The sequence below is a fragment of the Dioscorea cayenensis genome, chromosome 19, assembly GCF_009730915.1.
Source record: "Dioscorea cayenensis subsp. rotundata cultivar TDr96_F1 chromosome 19, TDr96_F1_v2_PseudoChromosome.rev07_lg8_w22 25.fasta, whole genome shotgun sequence".
In the NCBI taxonomy this organism is placed as follows: Eukaryota; Viridiplantae; Streptophyta; class Magnoliopsida; order Dioscoreales; family Dioscoreaceae; genus Dioscorea; species Dioscorea cayenensis.
In genome coordinates, this window is record NC_052489.1 from 714,695 (window position 1) to 734,757 (window position 20,063).

Genomic DNA, 20,063 nt, shown 5'->3' on the forward strand with positions numbered 1-20,063 from the left:
GACATGTCTGTCATTTTGAGTTTATTAACATGATTTAACAAAACTTCTCTGTAAATAAACTAAGATATTCTTAATCAAAACTTCTTCCCTAAGTTGAGTTTCTTAAGTTAGGAATTGAATTTTATAAAACAAATAATATGAATTTATGAAATTTGAAAATGTATTAACTTCACATCTCTATCTGTAGTGGTATTATACTTGTTCGAAATAATTTTTATTTTTTATTTCCTCTCCTCCTCTATAATGGACTTATTTTGTTTTTGTTTTGTCTAATGATAACATAAATGAAAACTAATTTATAGATTGAATATTTGTTATTACATTCTAGTCAGTGCAGCTAAAGTGTACCTGTCTGTCAATGGCAATGCTGTCATCATGAATAATTACAAAACATTGTTCATAAAGAATATCATGGTACCAACGTGCTTTAAGGAAACCAAATTCACTCAATATGAATGACATATTTGAGTTTTCCCAGCATGAGATTTCATTCTTAGCATATCTTTTTAGTGGAGTTTGTGTTGCCTCCTCATATCGTACTAGTTTTTACAATTTCTCTCTATGGAGCTATGGAAATTTTGCAATTGTGCTTCAATAGTTGAAGCTGGAGATGCAATCAGTTGGGCATAAGATCATATGTTGATGATGATGAGCAGATGAGAATCATTCCATATCAGAACTTTCATCCTCATCCTCGTCAAGAATATAAACCATTGCATGTTTTCTAGAGGCAAAGACACAAGCAACTCCTCTGGAAGCTGTAAAATAGATCAATAAATAAATATTATATATATATGTTTATGAGAAAAAATAAAATAAAGTAAGAAAAAGCTATAATAACCATGTAAAGATTATACCACACACTTACATAACCGAGGCAAAAAGTGTTGTATATATATGAGCCAAGTTGACTTAATTAATCAGAACTTAGAGGCCAGTGGCACTACACAGTAGTTGGTGTAAGATGGTGGAAATTTTCCTTCCAATTGATTAGGGGGGATTGGATTGCTGTAAGGTATAAATTCATTTTCCAATGGATTACGTTGATCGGCATGATGCCTTGAAATACTTAGCTTTAGTCATAAAACCGATTGGTGTTATTCCAGAGAAATGCACATGAAGATCATCAGGATTTCCATTATTAGAGGCTCCAGGAGCGCAAACATTAGTATTTGAGAGTGTTGTCCAGCTTAGTTAGAAGGGTCATTGTATGAACTATTACCTCAGAAAGAACTATTAGAATAGTTTTCCATGCGTCGATCTTTATGTTAACGATCACCTTTGGCATCACCAATACCCTCAGAGTGTCGCACATAACTCAATCATCTTGATTAAAAAAGTCGCACACAGCGTGCAAATTGAACAAAGACAAAAGTGTTCCAAATTCTTAGACTTTTTTATTTTTGTATAGCAGTTTAGATGGTGAAAAGAAAAGCTTGATGTCCCTCACATATACGATGCCTTGGCTTGACTAGGCGCGAACCAACAGCCACAAGACATCAAGCTAGACTCACTCGTGTGAGGAGGCATGATGTTGCACATGTGCACCAATGTGGACAGGAGGATGGGGTCTAAATCCAACCTCTTAACTAAGGCAGAGGCATGGCATGAGAAAGTATCAACCGAATTTCTTAACTAAGAACAAGGTTGGCTAAGTAAAGCCTTAACCAAATCTCTTAACAAAGATTAGCTTGATGTGGTCTTAAGAGAGCCTTTGGCTAAGCAAAAGGTTGGCTTCGTAAGGCATTCACCAAACCTCAACTAAATAGGGGTTTGCCTCGACAAAACCTTCACTAAACCTGCCGAGCTAGGTCTTGGCCAAGACCCATGCTCAATGAAACGGTTCGATTCAGCCCTCTCGAGGTAGGCCTCTCCTTGGTTAGAGAATGAACTAAACAAAGATTTCTCAATTGAGCAAAGGGTTGCCTCAGCAAGGTCATGACCAAACCTATTGGCCTAGCAAAACTCTTGCTACCCAAGGCTTATACTATATCTTCAAGCAAACCTCTCAACCAAGCAAGCCTCCTAGCTTAACAAGGGTTTAACCAAACCTTTCAACTAAACTAAGCCTCAAGAGGTTTGGTTAAGTCCCCATGAAGACAAGGTAGGAAGCCTTAGCTTGGCCTAGAAGCTTGATCAAGACCTCATAAAGACAATTTTGTAATTCACTGCAAAATTTGGTAAAAGCTGTGTTGAGTGAGATTTCTATCAATCTAGGGTGTTTGCTCATCGAGACCCTCTAGTCAATTAAAAGATCGGTGAAAGTCTACCAAACCCATCCTTTGACTAATAAAGATTAAAGACCTGACTTGACAAGGTTAAAACTTCTCAACTGAGCATATGCTTGGGCCTTAGCAATGTAAAGGTCTTACTTGGTGAAGGAGAGAGTTGGCTTAACCAAACCTCTCAACTGACCAAGAAGGTTGGCCTAGTAGGGTCTTAACCAAACCACTTGGCAAAGAGGGCTCAATGAAAGCCTTGTTATGCCAAACTTCAATGCCTCACTAATTCAATGTTTTGCTTGGTTCAGAAGTTTGGTCAAGTTTCAACCAAACCTTAGTCAAGCAAAAAAGGGTCTCGATGGGGATTTGACCAAAACTGATTGAGTTGAGGTCTTTAGGCCAAGCCTTAACCGAAATCTCTTAGCCATGCTGAAATCTACTTGCTTGGCAAATGTCTTCATTCAACCTCTTGGAGTTTAGCAAAGGCTTTAAGCCAGGCCTTGTCAAACATAGCACCCGCTTGGCCAATGCCCAACCAAGCCAACAATTCTCTATCAAGAGGTTTGATCAATGCTTTGTCAAGCTAAGCCTTTATTTAATTAGAAATGGGCTTGACAAACCCATATGCCTCTCAATTAAGCAAAAAGTTAGCTTAGTAAGGCCACACCTGAACCTCTTGACCTATCAGAAGACTCACTTGCCAAAGCTTTTACAAAATCTCCAAGCAAAATAAATAGTTTCCATTACAAGGTCTTAACCAAACCTCTTAGTTGAAGAGATCTCTTGGCTTAATGAGGCCTCAACCAAACCTTGCAACTAAATTAAGGCCTGAAAGGTCTGATTGGGTCCCTGTTAGCCTAGAAAACCTCTACTTGGGCTAGAGGTTTGGTCAAGTTCCTATAAAGGCAACCTTCTGGTTCACCAGGAGGTTTCATAATGGAATAGTTAAGTGAGACATTTGCTAAGATAAGAGTTTGGTCGTGCCTTATAGAACTAACCTTTTGCTAAAACAGAGATTGGTGAAGGTAAACAAGCCCATCTTCTAAAAAAATAGAAACTTAACGTAACATGGCTTTGATCAAATCTCTTAATACAAAATGGTTGACTTAATCAAGCCTTAGACAACAGAGGCCTTGTTTTGTGAAAGAGACAGTTGGCTTGAATAAGCCAAACCTCCCAACCGATTAAAGGCCTAACTCAGCAGGGCTTTAACCAAACCTCTGCTAAGCCGCAGGAGGTTAGATTGAGGGCCCTCACCATGCAAGGTCTCAACTTGTTGCATAACTGTTGGTTAGGGCTCTGCCAAGCCATGAGATCTTAATAGAGATGGGCACGGGGCAAGGACAGAATCCCTCCCAGGTAGGGATTCCCCATCTGCAAATTAGATCTCCCTCATTTTCAAAATTTAATATTGTCCACAAAAAAAAAAAGAAATAAGAAAACACCCAACTAGAATCCGAACAAACCACAACACAAATAGCAGTTACTAGAAAAGGCGAGGGAACAACAAGAAAGAATTTGAGAAAGAAAAGGTAGCACTGACAGCGACAAAGATAGGGAGACGGCAAAAGACAAGAAAATGCCAGGGATAAGTTAACTATTAAAGGGATTAGGGATTGTATTTTTGGATTTTTTTCTTTTAATCCCTTAAAACTTACATTTATAAATAAACCAAATTTACCATCAAGACCAGACCCTAGCACTCCCCGCCCCGGTTTTGCTGCTGGTTGCGGGAATTGTTCCCTCACCTGTCCTCACAGGAGAGTAAGGGGAGACGGCAGATTCCCTGCCCTACCCTGTGCCCATCCCTAGACCATAACTCGATCAGTAGGTTTTTGTCGACCAAAAGGTTTAGTCAAGACTTCATTCAGTCGTGCTTCTTTTCAGTCTAGATTTTGATAAAAGTTCCATCTAGCCAAGCCTTTATTTGGCTAAGTTGTTTGGAACATAAGGTTGGCTTGATAAGGCCTTTAAAAAATCTCTAGACTGACCAAAGGATTGTCTCAACAAGGCCTTAACCAAGGTTCTGCATCAAATAGAGACTTCACTTGATGGGAATTTTACCAAATATCTCAACTAAAGAATTAGGCTTTGTGAGGCCTCAAGCAAACCTTTTAACCAAGCCAAGGCCCAAGGTTTTGGTTAACATCCTATCAAACCATCTTTTAGCTTGGCTCAGAGATTTAGTAAAGGCCCCTATCAAGTCGAGCCTCAATTTGGTCAAGACCCCATTTAGAAGTATGATCAACGCCGCAACAAACCATTTGGCAGGTTCACTTGACAAAGACCTTCACTTCAGCGAGGCCTCAACTAAAGCTCTCGGCTAAGCAGAAGCCTTACCTGATAGGCCTTTTATTATACTTCTCGATGAATAAGGTTAACCTTTGTTGAACCTTTTGACTAAACAAGACATCAACCAAAGCTCTCGGCCAAGCAAAAGCTTACTTCACAGGGCCTTCACCAAACCTCTTAACCAAGCAAAGGGTTGGCTTATCATAGCCTAGAGTAAACCTTTTGGGGGAGCAAACTATTGGCTCAATGATGCCACAACCAAACCTCTCAATCAAGTAGAGGTTTAGGTTGATGTCATTAAACCGCCAATAAGTCAACTTAGCTAAGCTGTAACCAAATCTCTTTGTTAAGCAGAGACCTATCTCAGTGGAACCTTTACAAGGGGTAGACTTGCTACTTGTCAACTGCTTCGTAGGGAAATTTGAACAAGCGTTCGCACTAAATGTTTCATCAACTAAAAATAAATAGTTAAAAAGCTGATGAAGTGTTAAGCTTGTGTAAGAATGGCATAATGGTAGGTGTATACTTGAAGCAGAATAGTGCAAGATTTACAGGATATATAGTGCATTTGTACTATCTTAGCACCATCCTATTGTATCTAACTCATCTTATTGAATATATACTACTACACCGATCGTGTAACCTTTATCACAAACTCATGAACTCGACCATATCAAAAGTGCACTGCTATGCAACACTAATGCAAGCATGCTCTGAAACGCTCTAGGTGTTTTGTCTAATACAAGTGTCTGTACATGAACTTCATGCTCAAACACGTTAGTTGGAGGCACATGCATCACGGGACAAAGATGCATGTAAGAACTCGCACAAAACAAAAACACACATGCACCACACCATGGCACATGCTTAAATCAAACACAGGCATTTGATTCATCAAATCATAGTTTTCATGGGCATCTGTTTCATTAATCTGACAGGCTAGAGTGCATCCTGAAAGATTTACAAGAACATCACCATGATAGTGAAGAATTGAATAATCTTCCTAAAGAAATTCTGCTCTAATTAAAATTGTCAAGCCTAAAAGTTATGTGACAGTGTTATTTGATACTGGAAACTACCATATTTATCATTTTTGTCAACAGCCTATATATACCTATGTCTTACTAAAAGACAATTAACAGGTATACAGGATTAAAAAAGAAAACCAGAAGCTGCAGTTGGAAAAGAAATCAGAATCATCCTTACCGCTTAAAGCCAGAGGAGCAGTTGCAAGGTGCGGAATACATCGAACCTTGCCAATTTCCAAGGACAAGTTCACTGCTAAATCCTGGAATACAGACAAAGCAAGAACATTATAAAAGCCATGGTCTGTACCTGTATAATGACTTTCACATCAATAAAAATCGGACTTGCATAAATATTTTCATTTAATTGTTCCATCAGTTGAAAACCTTTAACTCAAGTAGCTTCCAGAAGCCTGCAACAGCAGATCTAGATCTGGAAAGAGGTTCAAAGGGAAGACCGTTGGTTTCTATCATCATCATCCAAGATCTTTCAGGGATTTCTGTACTCGATATTGCTTCATTGAGCAATAAAACAATCTGATTATCCTGTTCACAACAAACGAAATAATAATAATATTAGAAGATAAGAAACTTGAAAAAGAGAAGAATAATAATCGAGAATGCTCATTCTACACCTTGTAAAGGGCAACATCTACACAGTGATATTCATCTGGTATACATAGCAAAACACCATCTGGTCCAGTTTCTCCATTCTCAATTGAATCTTTGTAATTTGAAAATCCCCTTATTACACCAACATAATTCATTAACTCCAATGATTCCTCAGGCATTCTGAAGCATACATAATCCACGAGGCTATGGTGGGATGCCTGACAATAATGAACACTATCATGACCTCCATACAAGCAAAAGTAACATCTATGAGCAGCCAAGCATAAAAAATGCCAGAAATTTGTGCATGGATGTGCAAGCACACATATATAAATTATTAAACATGAGCTTCAAAACAAGTTTTTGACAACTGAGTAGTGGAATACATGAGGCTCACAAGCATAAAAATCATCAACATCAAGGCCTAAAATTGTGAAAGACAACCAATACCATAATTACATCAGTAAACAAAAAGAAACCTATGAGGATTTGAAACAATGTATTTGATGGAAACATCTAGGTACTTGGCTGTATTGTTCTCTTCTATTTTTGGCGGTTCACAATGAAATCAATACGCCTGCTTACTGCAGCCATATCTAAGCTTGTTTTCTCATAGTCAAACCATGTCCACAAGAAATAACCTCTAAAAATGGTTTTAGTATACAATATAAAAGAATATATTGAGGATCTGTATCTAAGCTTTATGATGAAATGGCATTGCAGGTAAACTGGCCTTGATGTTTTCAACTTGTTTAAAACATGGCAGATTTGCGTTGAACTATTCAACAGAAATTTAAAATACCTACATTTTTAAACCAGCTGCTTTCTCTCAAACAGAGGATTAATGACTTGTAAAACCAATGAGAGCAATTAGAAGCAGAGCTGTATCAGAGCTTCATAAAGTATCCATAAATATAAATGGCCCATATTAGAGATTAAAAGCATGGTTGACAAACATTCAGTGCATAAAAAATGCAACAAAATCAAAGACATGTAAATGTGCTTTTCTTCCACTTAGTTGCATACAAAAAATTACAGGCAAAATACAAATCAACTTTAAAGCCAGAATAGTAAATTCAAGAAAGCATACCAGTACCTTAAAGTAGGATATTGATGTCGGCGCATGTAACAAGGAGAATGCAGGTGAAGATGGAACAGGGTACAATGGAAGCAAGTCTTCACAACTTATCTTCTCGGAAATAACGGCAAATGGCCTTAGGAAAGCCTCCTTTAGACTGAAAACAAAGATCACAATAATACATCAAATAATGCTTTAGTTTGTATTCAACAAGATCCATACATTTTAGCACTAATAATATACATCTATATAGCTATTTAACACCAATTTGTGTCACATCTGAGTGGAATTTACTGAAGTAGGGTCCATTTTTGTATGATTTATCACTCATGTCAAACAGAAAAATAGGCCTCTCTATGTATATGTGAGATTTGATCTCACTTGTAGTGAAGTGAGAGGCATTTGCATCAGAAGAGATATATCCACCCTTTCCAATGTTACTACTTAGTAGATGAACTTGAAATATATGAATAAATATCAACAAATATTCATATAGAAGCTTAAAAAACGAAGTTGGAATTTAAAGGAAAACAATTTTAAAAAGGAAACAGAATCAACATAGAAGCGAGAAACATCATATTTCAAATAAAAAATAAAGTTGCAAACAAGATTGTATATTAAGCTAGACAAATTCAAAAACAAATTTAACAATATTTTTCTTGTTGAGATTGTAGATCTTTACCCTTGATTATGAAACATTCCATTTAAAATGTCTGTTTATTGTTCTCCAATATTTACCACCATACTCTCAAATATTCAATAAAATTTGCAGGTGTCGAACATATGACAAACAAAATAGCATATCATAAAAATATCAATTACAGAAACATAAGTTTGAGCAAGCATATAACTGATCAGACTTAAGATAAATCAGCAAATTTTGTATATAAAATGCAATCCAGGTTAAAATTTCTTTCATTGTATGCATTAAACATATAATTAAAAATTTTAATTGCCTTCTTCAGTTCATGAAAGATACCATTGTTCAAGCTGATTAAACTCTTTAGCCAAGGTCCTCGTTAAGAGTTTAGTATCTGAAAACCCTCCAAACATCACAAGTTGTTCAACTCGCTGCATTGTATCCCTGCATAAGCATAACAACTTTAGGCAACCAAAATAAATAATATGAAACACCCAAAAATAAATAAATAAATAAATATAAAAATCTAATTGCTAGCTAAGCTTCAATTCCACCAATCCAACTAAATCAGGGAGGTGTTTTGGCCACAATGCATATTGAAAAAAGATAATGAAACACATACATAGATTGATGGCTTCCTATCATTTTATTGTTTTTGAGGAATTACAGTACCAGAAATGTTTAGAAACAAACAGGATAGATTTTCTCTGGAAGATACCAATCATATCATCCTTTCTCCATTTCAAATATGGAATTTACCCACATATTAATTCCGTAACAATGACCCTGCACAAGTTATAATCACCAAAACCCCATGGAAGTATGACCTAAACAAATGCAGCGCCAAGAAACTTTACTAAAAGACATAACCACTGGCATTGAATTTTGCAACCACATTTTTCTTGAACTGCTAAACTGGTAGGTTTAGCTAATTCTTCTTGAATACCTAAAGCTGAATAATTTGATGAGAATTTAACAGATAAATATAGACAAGATTAACACCAGTGAAATTTCACAACTGATGTATTAAGAAGGAGGGCTGAAAAGAGGAAAATAAAACCCTGGGACAGAAATTTAATTCCGATATTTTGAACACTACAGCAAAATACATACTGATAACAAAGTCAAAAACAAGCTCCTTCAGAATTCAGAAAATCTCAAAATTACAGCAACTGTATTTGAGCCTGAGGAAGATGCCCAAACTTAAAATACTCGGCTACTTACAATGTCTATGTTCTTTCAATCAGACAATACTGAAAAACATTTGTACGAAGATGGTCCTTAGTCATCTGTTAAGTTTGAAAATAGAAGCAGGCAACAATGTAAACAAATAAATATCAATGATGAAGAAGGTTGAAATGTAAACTCACAAATCAACTTCAATATCGCAGTTTGCTCCAGAAAGCCCCAACAGCTGTCCAACTGGATCATGGTTGAGAAGAAACTTCAAGAATATAACTACCAGCTCACTACCAAATAATAAAGGAAATAATCAGGTTGTGCATTCAATAGCATAGTCCCTCGTGTGCCTGAAAAGTTAAGCAGGAAGAATTTGCCAAAGAAAACCTGTTGGGTGGCTGAATTTGATCAGTTGGCTCTGATAACAGTATCTTTGTACATTTTAAAACCCATGTAAAGAAATTATGAAACTGAAAGAGAAAAAGAAACATTAGTCTCCATATTTTGGTTAAGTCATGGAAAACTATTAGTTCTATTAGGAATAAAGAGAGATACCCAATGCCCACAGAGTTTAAGCATTTGAGACAAAATTTTAGGCTGCAAGCCCAGAGTATGTTTAGGCAATGAAAGATAAGCAAATTATTTCAACTGAGCAACAACTTTGACACATGCAAATTTTGCAGACTTATTATATAAATTAAGATCAAACATGAGCTATTCAACTAAGAAGGACACCAAACAGGAGGGATGGACTCACTGACCAAGCTCCTGGAAGTATCTCTTGCAAGCATGAATCAACAAATTTATATCCCAAATCCAAATTAGACCAAATCATCACATCCAAAAAAGCAGATAAAATAAAGAGTTTGCACGATATATATACTGCAAGACTGCAACTTTATGCATGAGGAAGAACTTAAAACAAGTAGCGAAGGAAAACACAAAAGTAACATTATTTAATTGACAAAGAGGTCCAACCAAAGATTTGTTCGTGCATAAAGTCACATTCATTCCATTAGATAAGGTTAAAAATAGTAACTAGTTAGTAAAAACTTCTAGACAACCACAACCAGTAGAAGCAACAAGATCAAAAATAATTTTAAAAAGAAATTCCACATATCATATAACCAATTTTTAAAGTTATTCTAGATGCATCACTGACAAGTATAACACCTACCTGATACATGACAATAGCAAGCACTCTCAAGAAGCGTTCAACTTGTAGAAGCAACATTCCAGCCTTCTCAGTTGCACTACCAATAAGTTCCTCATCCAGTCCAACACACAGGAATCGTGTTCTCCACCTTGAAAGACCTCTCAACTCTCCAATTCTAAATGCAATAATTTCTACAGCTGGCTATCACAAAAAGGATCACATCATAGCCAACCAAAAATGTTTAGAACTCTCACATAGCAGTAGTTTAGTAAATATGAGAGTAGCAATAAATAAATAAATAAATAAATCATATTCCAAAAGCCAATAAAGAAAGACATGGATAATAGGAATACCAAATGCATGTAGATAAAAATAAAAATAAAAAATAAGGTCACAGTTATTTTGTAATGACTAAAACGCCGGAAGAAGATAGGGAGAAAAGCTAGGCACTTGCCCTAGAACAATTTGACATACCATAGATTTGATCTTTCGCAGAGAGCCAAATTGGATTTATAACATATGCATACATTAACATGCATACAAACATATACACAGTCACATACACATATAATTTAATATTATTTCAAAATAAATATAAGGAATGGCAATTCACAAGGACTTCTTGATTGCCGTCATAGGGACAAGATACACTTGCATACCCTTAACGTCATAAAAATGAGAGAACACACACACACATGGGTCCAACTGAACTTTGCCCACAAAAGAATAAAAGGGATTCCTACTATTCAGGTTAGTGAATAGTACAAATCCTTTTTATTCTTACAACGCATACTGCAACTTTGGAAAGAACTATGAAATGCATCTAACCTAGATTACTCATGCACAACAACAGCTTTGGCATTCTGCTCTCCAGTCTTAGGTTTTAATAGGCATATGGACCCCATTAATCCCATATCGCCGCTACTGATTAAAGCATAACATCAAAAATTATAGGAGGCCAAAATGAGTGAATGTGAACATTTCCATCAAATATTGTTTATATGGGCGACCATGGCAATCAAATAACAGTGTTTGCCGAAACATAGCCAAAGCTCTCATAAGGAGCAACACAAATTTTTCACACAGAACAAAAGGCATGCGGAATCAAATGAGAATTTAGGGGTTGTTTGGTTGTCTGTAAGTGAAATTACAGTGTAAATGAAAATGCTGCATTTTTATTTACATCATCTGCTTATTTCGTTTCTTGTAATCGAAAATCTTTGCATTCTTTTAATTTGTTTGGTTTGATGTAAGTTAGAAGATATGATCTACATAGTAAGTAGAGGGTGAGATTACTCAATATCTTTCGTATTATTATTAATTATTTAATGCATTTTTAAAAATAATTTAAACTAAAAATAATTAATTTAATTTAATTTAATTTAATTTTTTAAATTAAATTAAATGATTTAATAAAAGTATTTATTACATTTAAAAAAATAATAATCGAAACTCAAATAACTAAGCCAAATAATAATAAGAAACTTAAATAATTAAATACTAACTCTAAATAATTAATTTAACTCTCCCCATCTACTCTTAACACTAATGTAAATTAATTAATTAATTAACTTAATACTAATTTTATTAAATTAAAAAAATATAAAAATTCTATAATTTTTATATAAAAAAATATTTTTTAATTAAAATTAAATACAAATTAGTATATTTTTAAATAAAAAAATAAATTTAATAAAATATAAATAAGTATAAGTTTAATTATATTAACAATTGATTACATATAAGTTTTCATTTTCTTTTTAATGCATAATTTGGAGAGTGAAGAATGGTGATTTTAAGCTCGAAAATGTTTTCTTTGCATTTCAACTTACATCAAAATTTACTGTAAGTTGAAATGCAGACATACTACAAAAGCTCATAAGCTGTTTATATGTAAAAATTGATTTCACTAAAGAAACTAGACAGTTTTTTTACATGTAAAAACCGAGTTTACATTACAGTATCTTACGACTGAGTTGCGAGGTAACAAACAACCCCTTAGTGTATGTACCTGCAGATGTTCACATATGATAGTCTGAAGCTCTTTTCCAGCACTATCAACAGCCTTAGCAACACGTTTAATTCCCTGTTAAAGAATAAACACTTGGAATGCCATTTTTTTTATGTTAAGCAATAGCAAAAACTGATGCTGATCAGTGATACCGCTTCACCAAGTGAGTTAACTAGAAATTGGTGAAGTGCTGGACTTGTTCGAGAACCATAAAGAAGGCTTAGAAACTCCTCAGGAGGACTAGAATCTAGCCCTGCATAATCATGTAATATAAATCATCAGGCAAACTAAACCAGCATAAAAGCATCTTAAGTGTACAAAGTAATTAAATGGCTAAGCAAGTAGAGCAACAAGCATACCATGGTCAATGATCAAAGACGACAATGAGTCAAATTTTTCATGAAAGGCGTGCATGGCATCAGACCATTGCTTGGACATCACGGAAAGCGACGCACGAACAACCTCTACTAAATCTTCAATACTAGATGCTTGTTGAGCGACCTGATGAAGCTCACTTTGTCTGGAATAAAAAAAAACAATATGATGTTCACTAATTACAAATAACAACAATATTGCACAAAAAAAAATTATAATGAAAATCTAGAGCAACAAGCAAAAACACCGAACTGGAAATAAGACATAAAGAAACACTCAATAGATAAGATACTTCAAAACAATTACTTGAGCATTAGATTGAAATACTTTCTAGTAACTTACAGAATATTATAGTTTAAAAGCTACATTTAGCCATCTATATATACTCCCTCAAAGGAACCCTTGAGATTTGGCCTACTATAAGACCAAGTCCTCCAGTAGGTTACTACAATAAATGTAAATAAATGGAACGATAGAAATATTTTTTATTAAAACAATTAAACAGATATAGTAAAAAGGAGCAATTCTATGTGAACTTGGTTATGCAATTATTTACACCCCAATTAAACAAATTATTGTCATGTATTTTAACAAATTTGGTTATGCTAAATCAATTTAGACCTTAAATTGAAAGCCATCAACCAATGTTAACATATATATTAGAGCTAACTTGAGAATGCTCAATCTTGCTAGCATTATAACCTGGACAAAAAAAGCAAAAGCTTAAATCATTATATTTACTTTATAAGCATTAAGCACCACTACCACACTGCATTTAGCAGTTGCAATGAACAACAATGATGACAGCGTACACATCTATATTGCAAATACTCACCAGAAAATTTTAGTATTATAAAGAAAAGGTTGCATTATATCAGAAGATGTTCAGAAAGATGGGAGTATAATATAAATTATCTGAACTTTCAAGCAACTTGATTAGTTACCTATTAAGAAATATTGAGGTATTAAGAAGCAAACAATTTAAGCCAATGGGTGAGTTTTCTTCATGTAGTGACATCTGAGTTTCACCCTCATTTCCATGCTTGGACACGCATGTGCGTTCTGCTAACAAGCTGCCATCAACTAACTCTCCAAAACTCATGACAGTCAGTTGACAAAGATTTTTTGAGAGAGCTACCTGGTGACAAAAACGGTATGTTAATCAAGTGAACTTTCATAGTTCTATTTCATATTGGAAAAAGACAGCAACAGTCCAACTTATTATATTAAATGCAACAATAAATTCTAGCCAATGGTTTTAAAAATTGGTCCAACATTAACACAACCATAAAAACTGGAAGAGCAAAGTTAATATCTTCTTTTTCTGTAAAGTTATACTTGAGAGTCTTAGTGAAATACAAGACATACATGATCTTATCAGTAAAAATTGAGCTCAGACTTCATATTAACAGTCACTGGACTGCAAGAAATTGTCTGGATCAGAAGTAACATAATATTGTGTTTTGTTCGCACAGGTTCTTATTACACAAGTTATGTGCACTAGAGCACACTGGCCATTTTGACTGGACACAAGACAAAACTTATATGATGCCAACATAAAAAAAAAAAAAAGACTCCATTTAATAAATGAACTTTCTATGTTGTATGTTAAAATGTGAATTTGCGATAAATTTATGAAAAGAGAGAAATTCTCCTATACTAATCGAGAAAAGCAGCAAAAATGGCAAGACTACAATAAAAGTCCTTCTAAATTGGATAAACCAAATTAAGACTAGATAAACTCTCTGGTTTGAACTTTATCTCAAAGGACATTCATTCACCAATACCAACCAAAAAACTTCTGCCGATTGAATTTGAATAATTTTATTCCATCTATTACCACAAACAAAAGACTACTTTACTGTCTGCAACTGCATACAAGCTATAGATCACAGCTAAAGCAGTGAGATTAATACTTAATACATCCTATCCTAGTTGAACTATGTTTACCAGATGATACTTAAGATAAAATCTAATATAAAACCTAGCAATATATAGGTCAACAAAACCAAACATTACTATCGTTCCATACAAATGTTAAGCATAATGATAGTGAGCTTTTTAATATGCAAACCAATGTGAAAGAAAAGAAAAAGTTATTTACAGATAGCATAACAATTAAACAACATACCTTTTGTATAGAGCCATTCAGCAGCTGATAAGTGGTTTGTTTGTCCAGAAGTGATCCACAGATGGACAACCTTTGAATGTTCTGCAGCATACGGTAAAGTTCATTGAAGAGTTGTATTGAGGAGATACATCAAAACAGTTAAGACAACAAGCCCCAGATGTAGCAAAGGAGATAAAATATTTTTTGCATAAAAAAAAAAAATCCTCCTTCAAGACAATACAACCACACCCAACTGCAGCAAGAATCAACTACGGCCAAATACTTTGCATGTTGGTTTACATCCCTTAGAAGAGATACCTTTGTGTTTAAAATTTAAAACAAGGTGATGGTTATTACTTTTTGAAGTTTTCTCCTATTTTCATCATGTTGGTCGAAGAGAAATAAAATGATATCCTTTACAACAAAAATATGCAATCATTAAAACTCATGTCTATACATGAATTGCTGTTCACACTAAGACCTTCAACTCAGAAGATCATCAACTCTTACACTACACATGCCAGTAGAAATTTCATCCTATTATGAATATATATATATATATATATGAATAGTAAAACAATGTCAGTCATTTATAAAACTTTTTAGTTCAAATATTCATATATTTTTGGAGTAAACATATCAACCTCATATAAGATATGATAGAGTGGCAATAGTTCAACTTATCACTTACAATATTTCCAATTGGAAAAATTCCAAATATGCTAAAGCAAATGAAACCATCCTTATCTCCGCTGCAGAGAATGTTAAAATGTTGATGAGATGAAGTCGTTAGTTCTTGGAATGAATCTTCAAGATCATCCATAAGCCCAGAATCTCCGGAACCCAGACCAGATATTTGAGGAATTCTTGGTGGGGGCGGAAAAAAACGTGTTGTACGATCCTCATAGGTATAGACTGTATTATTACTATCCTGATCACAATGTCAGATTCATTTACTAGAGGAAGCTAAATGAATCGCATACAAAAATCCAAATCAAGTATCACAGAAGTATGAAGTGAAAAACATTAATGGCAGCACATATCTTGCAATGTACAATTAACGGCATACTAAAACATGTTTCACAAAAAGCAATCTACTAAAAGTCAAACAAGTATGGCAAAGTTGTGGATAAGTTATCTCCAGTTAAAAAAAGACTCTATATTTTATTTAAACAAAAAATAAGATCACCATTAAAATAAAATGCAATTGGTTGTTAAATGAAAGCGCTTATGCAAGTAATACAGTATAAAATTAATTAGAATATTAATATCTACATAATGTCTAAAGTTCTGCAGTATCAGAAGGATGCTTTGGAAAACATTATATTAAGCCATCTGTCATCCCACTATTACAAAACACTAAATTGAGCTATCCCAAGTCCCAGTATCTATTCAAACCAATCCAAACACTCTAATTGCATTTAGAGTATGCCATACTCCAGCTTATGGTTGCATTCTGCCCCATAACCAGCCTAGGTTTTAAAATAATAAAAAGGAACAAACTATGGTGTGCAACTCAAAACCAAGAAAGTTACAGCTAAGAGTGCCCTATGATTAAATTAATTCCAAAGAGTTTTCTTTTAACCATGGTAACTTCAGTTGTGGAGCAATGATTACAATACAATCGGAAATTAACATACAATCTTCTGATGCTACTCACGAGTAGTTCTATTGTTTAGTAGTTTAGCTTTGGTTTGACTCAAACCCCATGCATACTTTATCTCTGGCAAGGCCATTCCACCAATGCGTGACCAAGTTGAAACATTTAATACAACTAATTAAATTTTCCTCTACAGAAAAACAGAAGAAGAGTAAAAAAAATAACAGATAAATAATAAGGTATTGAAATTACGCGCCTGATTGAGCACTTAAAACTGATAGAAAAACCATAATTATAGAACCAAAGCTCAATCATATTTTATTCTCATGTTTGAAGTAATTAAATAATAGCTAGCATATTAATGTTCATAAAGTCAACATTTGTTAAAATGAAAGAAGAAAAGGTCTATGGAAAAAACATACCAGTTGTGCATCCTCCTCCCAGTTAAGACATATAACAGCCGCACTGTGTGATTTGACGCTTCTTAACAATTTACCATTCTGTAGTTTAGCAATAAAACAGCAAGTCAAGAACAAGCTCCATTTTATTGAGGAAACCGTTAGGCAGTAAAATAAGACAAGCAGAAGAAACTTAAGTTGCTAACGGTATATTAGCTGATTTCCATCTAACATCATGATATGTGGCAACAGTAGTCATATGTGAGAAGGAGCCAAATGATGGCTCATGAACACCATTACTTTACACATGTGTTGACATTCTTGGATTGCAAAATTGCTATGCTTCCATTAATTAACTCAGTGAGTAAATTGCAAAATCGCTATGAGACCCAGGCATCATCATAGTCAATCTTGAACCTTCCAAAATAAGTGACTCCTCTAGAAGGAATTAGAGACCAACACAAATATTTAGCAACACCAAAGTTCAAGCTAGATGTGTCAGATTTGCAAGGAACATGATCATCGAAATTTCAAGTTCCACCTTTGATAATTTACAATACTTGATAAAAGAATGCAACCAACAGCCACTGGTTGGAAAAATTATGCTGTGTACATTAGTATGGATTAGAATGGATGAACGATATTTTATAGTGTATGTCTGCCACAGGCTGAAGGTTTTAGTTCTAGCATGGTGGAATTTAAATTAATTAAGTAATAAAGCAGAATAAGTGACTGAGTAGATTTAGAAATTGATTCGCTTCCGTTTGTAGTTTAAAGTCATTCAAAAGTTTATTCAAATTTCAAAGATGTCATGTCTTTATATTTTATGTACAGTGCATGCTAGTCATTTCTTGTCACTGAATTGTTATATATTTTGAGCTAATATTTTTTATAAAACTTTCAAGTGCCTCAATATATGTTAGTCCATATGAGATCATGAATGTCTATAAGTTAATATTTATAATTCTACAAACTATTAACCTAAAGGTCTAAACCATCCCTGAACAACAAGAAGAATAGCACACAAATGAGGAATCAATGGTCAATCCATTTGCAGAATATTAGCTAAGAGTTTCAGTTAAATTCTATAAAAAGTACAAAACTTTTCATTAAGATTAGCAAATATACCTACTTCAACATCATATAGTGAAATGGAACCATCTTCAAGACCAAATGCTATTGCTTTGCCATCAGGTCGCCAACAAAGAGATGTAACAGATTTCCCTAGCCATTAGAAAGAAAAATCATTGAGTTTGAATCCATAAGAGGCAAATGCAAAGGAATTTCTATTCCTACACAAGTAATTTCAGTCACATTGATTTAAAATATCATTTCACAAAGAAGAACAAATTACAGCCAATAGTGAATGCCGAGTTCCACATTTCCTGGAGGACAACACAACTCCTAAACCAAAATGCTTTTTGTACTTTCATTATTCGATCTCCAAAAATAACAAACAAGTACTCAAACATCAATGAAAAACTAAAAATTCTAAATTAATGGTTTCAGCATTCACATATATATATATATATATATATATAAGATTAGTGGTATTTCACACTCAAGGCAAAAAAGAGGAAAAGAGTACAATATGGCAAGGTAAATAGAGCACCCTTTTCCGCCGTTTCATTGAAATAGATAACAGACAAATGATAGAAAATACACAATTTCCATTTTCTTATATTCATGTCCTCTGTTTACGCTACCAAAAGAAGCCCAATGTATCTTTAAAGATGGTATCAACAACTTCAGCATAGCACGATGAAACCAATTCAACAGCATGAACATCATGTTACAGCATTCTTCAAGTATTGAAAATCATAAATACAAACAAACCACATTAATCCAGTATCATAAATTCTTAAACATCAGAGAACAATCACTACAAACCCCACATCATGGTACCTCCAAGGATGAAAATGCATTACACAAAACAAGCCCTGCATATCTTAATATATATTATCTAGAAATTCAAAAAAGCACAACAAACCCTATTCACCACCATGAACGTCATGTGACAGTACACTTCACATCAATCTAAAATCATGTATGCCAAGAAATCACACATCACAGAACAACACAGAAACCCTACCAAACCCACATTATGGTACTTCCAAGGTTGAAGAAAACGAAAAAAAGAAACAAAATAGAACATAGAATCAACCTGGAGAAACAGTCCAGAGCCGCTGCCAGTTGAACCGATGAAGAAGGACCTTGGAGTCGTCGGTGACCATGGCAAGCAGATCCTTCTCCGGATTCCACTCCGCCATCTTGACCTACAAAAACAAAATCACCAAAATAAGCAAAAAAACAAAACAAAAAGGACCGGAGGGGAGAAAAAGGGCTAGGGTTTGGGAATCAAGAACCTGGAAGGCGATGGGCTTATCGAACTGGAGCTGAAACGGGATCGATCCCGTGGTCTCGGCCACCTCCATTCCTCGATCGAAGAACTGGGAACCAAAGAGAAACCCTCGGCTGCGGCTGCGAGCGGGAATTTGAACTGCGTTTGATTATTAACGACCCTCGACGGCTTTTTATGTCTGTTTGAAGGCTAATATTGGAAATAATAATAATAATAATAATAATAAGAAAAATGCTATTTGGGAGGAAGAAATGGGCCAAATTTACACATGGATACCTACGTGGAATCCACGTCATTCGATTTCTCTTACTCAAATTGAAAAAAAAAAAAAACTCTTTGCCATTGTCTCATCCTCTGCCTCCTCTCCATCTTCGGATTCTTTTCCATCTCCTCTAGTTCCGGCGAGATCAACATTGAAAGAGCGTCAGATTCATCTCTCTTATTCTCACCCTCGGGCTCCTCTCCGCCTCTTCAAGTTTCGGCAAGATCAATTAAGGAGGACGGCTCAAGCCATGATCCCGGCTCGCAGCACCATTCGATTCACGCACAGAGCTAGCGGACTTAGCTTGCTCTGGTGAGACCGCGTCAGCTGAATGTCTTGCTTCAAGCACTGCGCCACCAGGCTGGAGAAGAGGAAGGAGGAGAAGGTGTGCACATGTAATGAGATGAGACCCTCCTCCAAGTAACTTCTAACAACGCATTCCGGCTTGGTGAGGGGTGGTGCTGGTGTCAGTGGGGTTCCACGCTAACCCTAGGAAAACAGCGAAAATGAACAGCGAGTTAATGTTGATGATGCCCTCTAACGCTGTGATGTGAATGCTCATCCCTCCTCCACCTCTGGATTTGAATGCCATTGCGCCTATCCGACGATTTGAGCCGTCCATTTCAGTGTTGGTGATTGAAGAGAAGAACAAAAGAGAAAGAGAGAGAAATCAGATGATGTGGATTCCACATATGAATCCACGTCATTCGGCATGTAAATTCGGCCCATTCTTTCCTCCCA

At 35.0% G+C, this 20,063-nt stretch overlaps 1 protein-coding gene across 2 annotated transcripts; it reads right to left on the bottom strand.

Annotated features, from left to right (window-relative positions):
* Nucleotides 1-376: 376 nt before the first annotated feature.
* LOC120250659 (anaphase-promoting complex subunit 4) lies at nt 377-19,215 on the bottom strand. 2 transcript variants are annotated; one of them, XM_039259490.1, is made up of 19 exons: nt 19,065-19,215; nt 18,863-18,974; nt 17,831-17,922; nt 16,723-16,800; nt 15,392-15,631; nt 14,722-14,802; nt 13,535-13,728; nt 12,575-12,735; nt 12,368-12,468; nt 12,216-12,290; nt 10,226-10,405; nt 9,436-9,518; nt 9,240-9,338; nt 8,209-8,313; nt 7,248-7,386; nt 6,175-6,369; nt 5,927-6,085; nt 5,721-5,802; nt 377-758 (listed from the first exon to the last, which is right to left on the bottom strand). In XM_039259490.1, the coding sequence occupies exons 1-19, from the start codon at nt 19,131-19,133 to the stop codon at nt 664-666; spliced, it is 2,340 nt and encodes a 779-aa protein (XP_039115424.1). In that variant the 5' UTR covers nt 19,134-19,215; the 3' UTR covers nt 377-663. The 2 variants fall into 2 exon arrangements, with proteins under 2 accessions (XP_039115424.1, XP_039115425.1); XM_039259491.1 differs by lacking the exons at nt 18,863-18,974; nt 19,065-19,215 and having other exon boundaries at nt 17,827-17,909.
* Between the last annotated feature and the right edge of the window lie 848 nt (nt 19,216-20,063).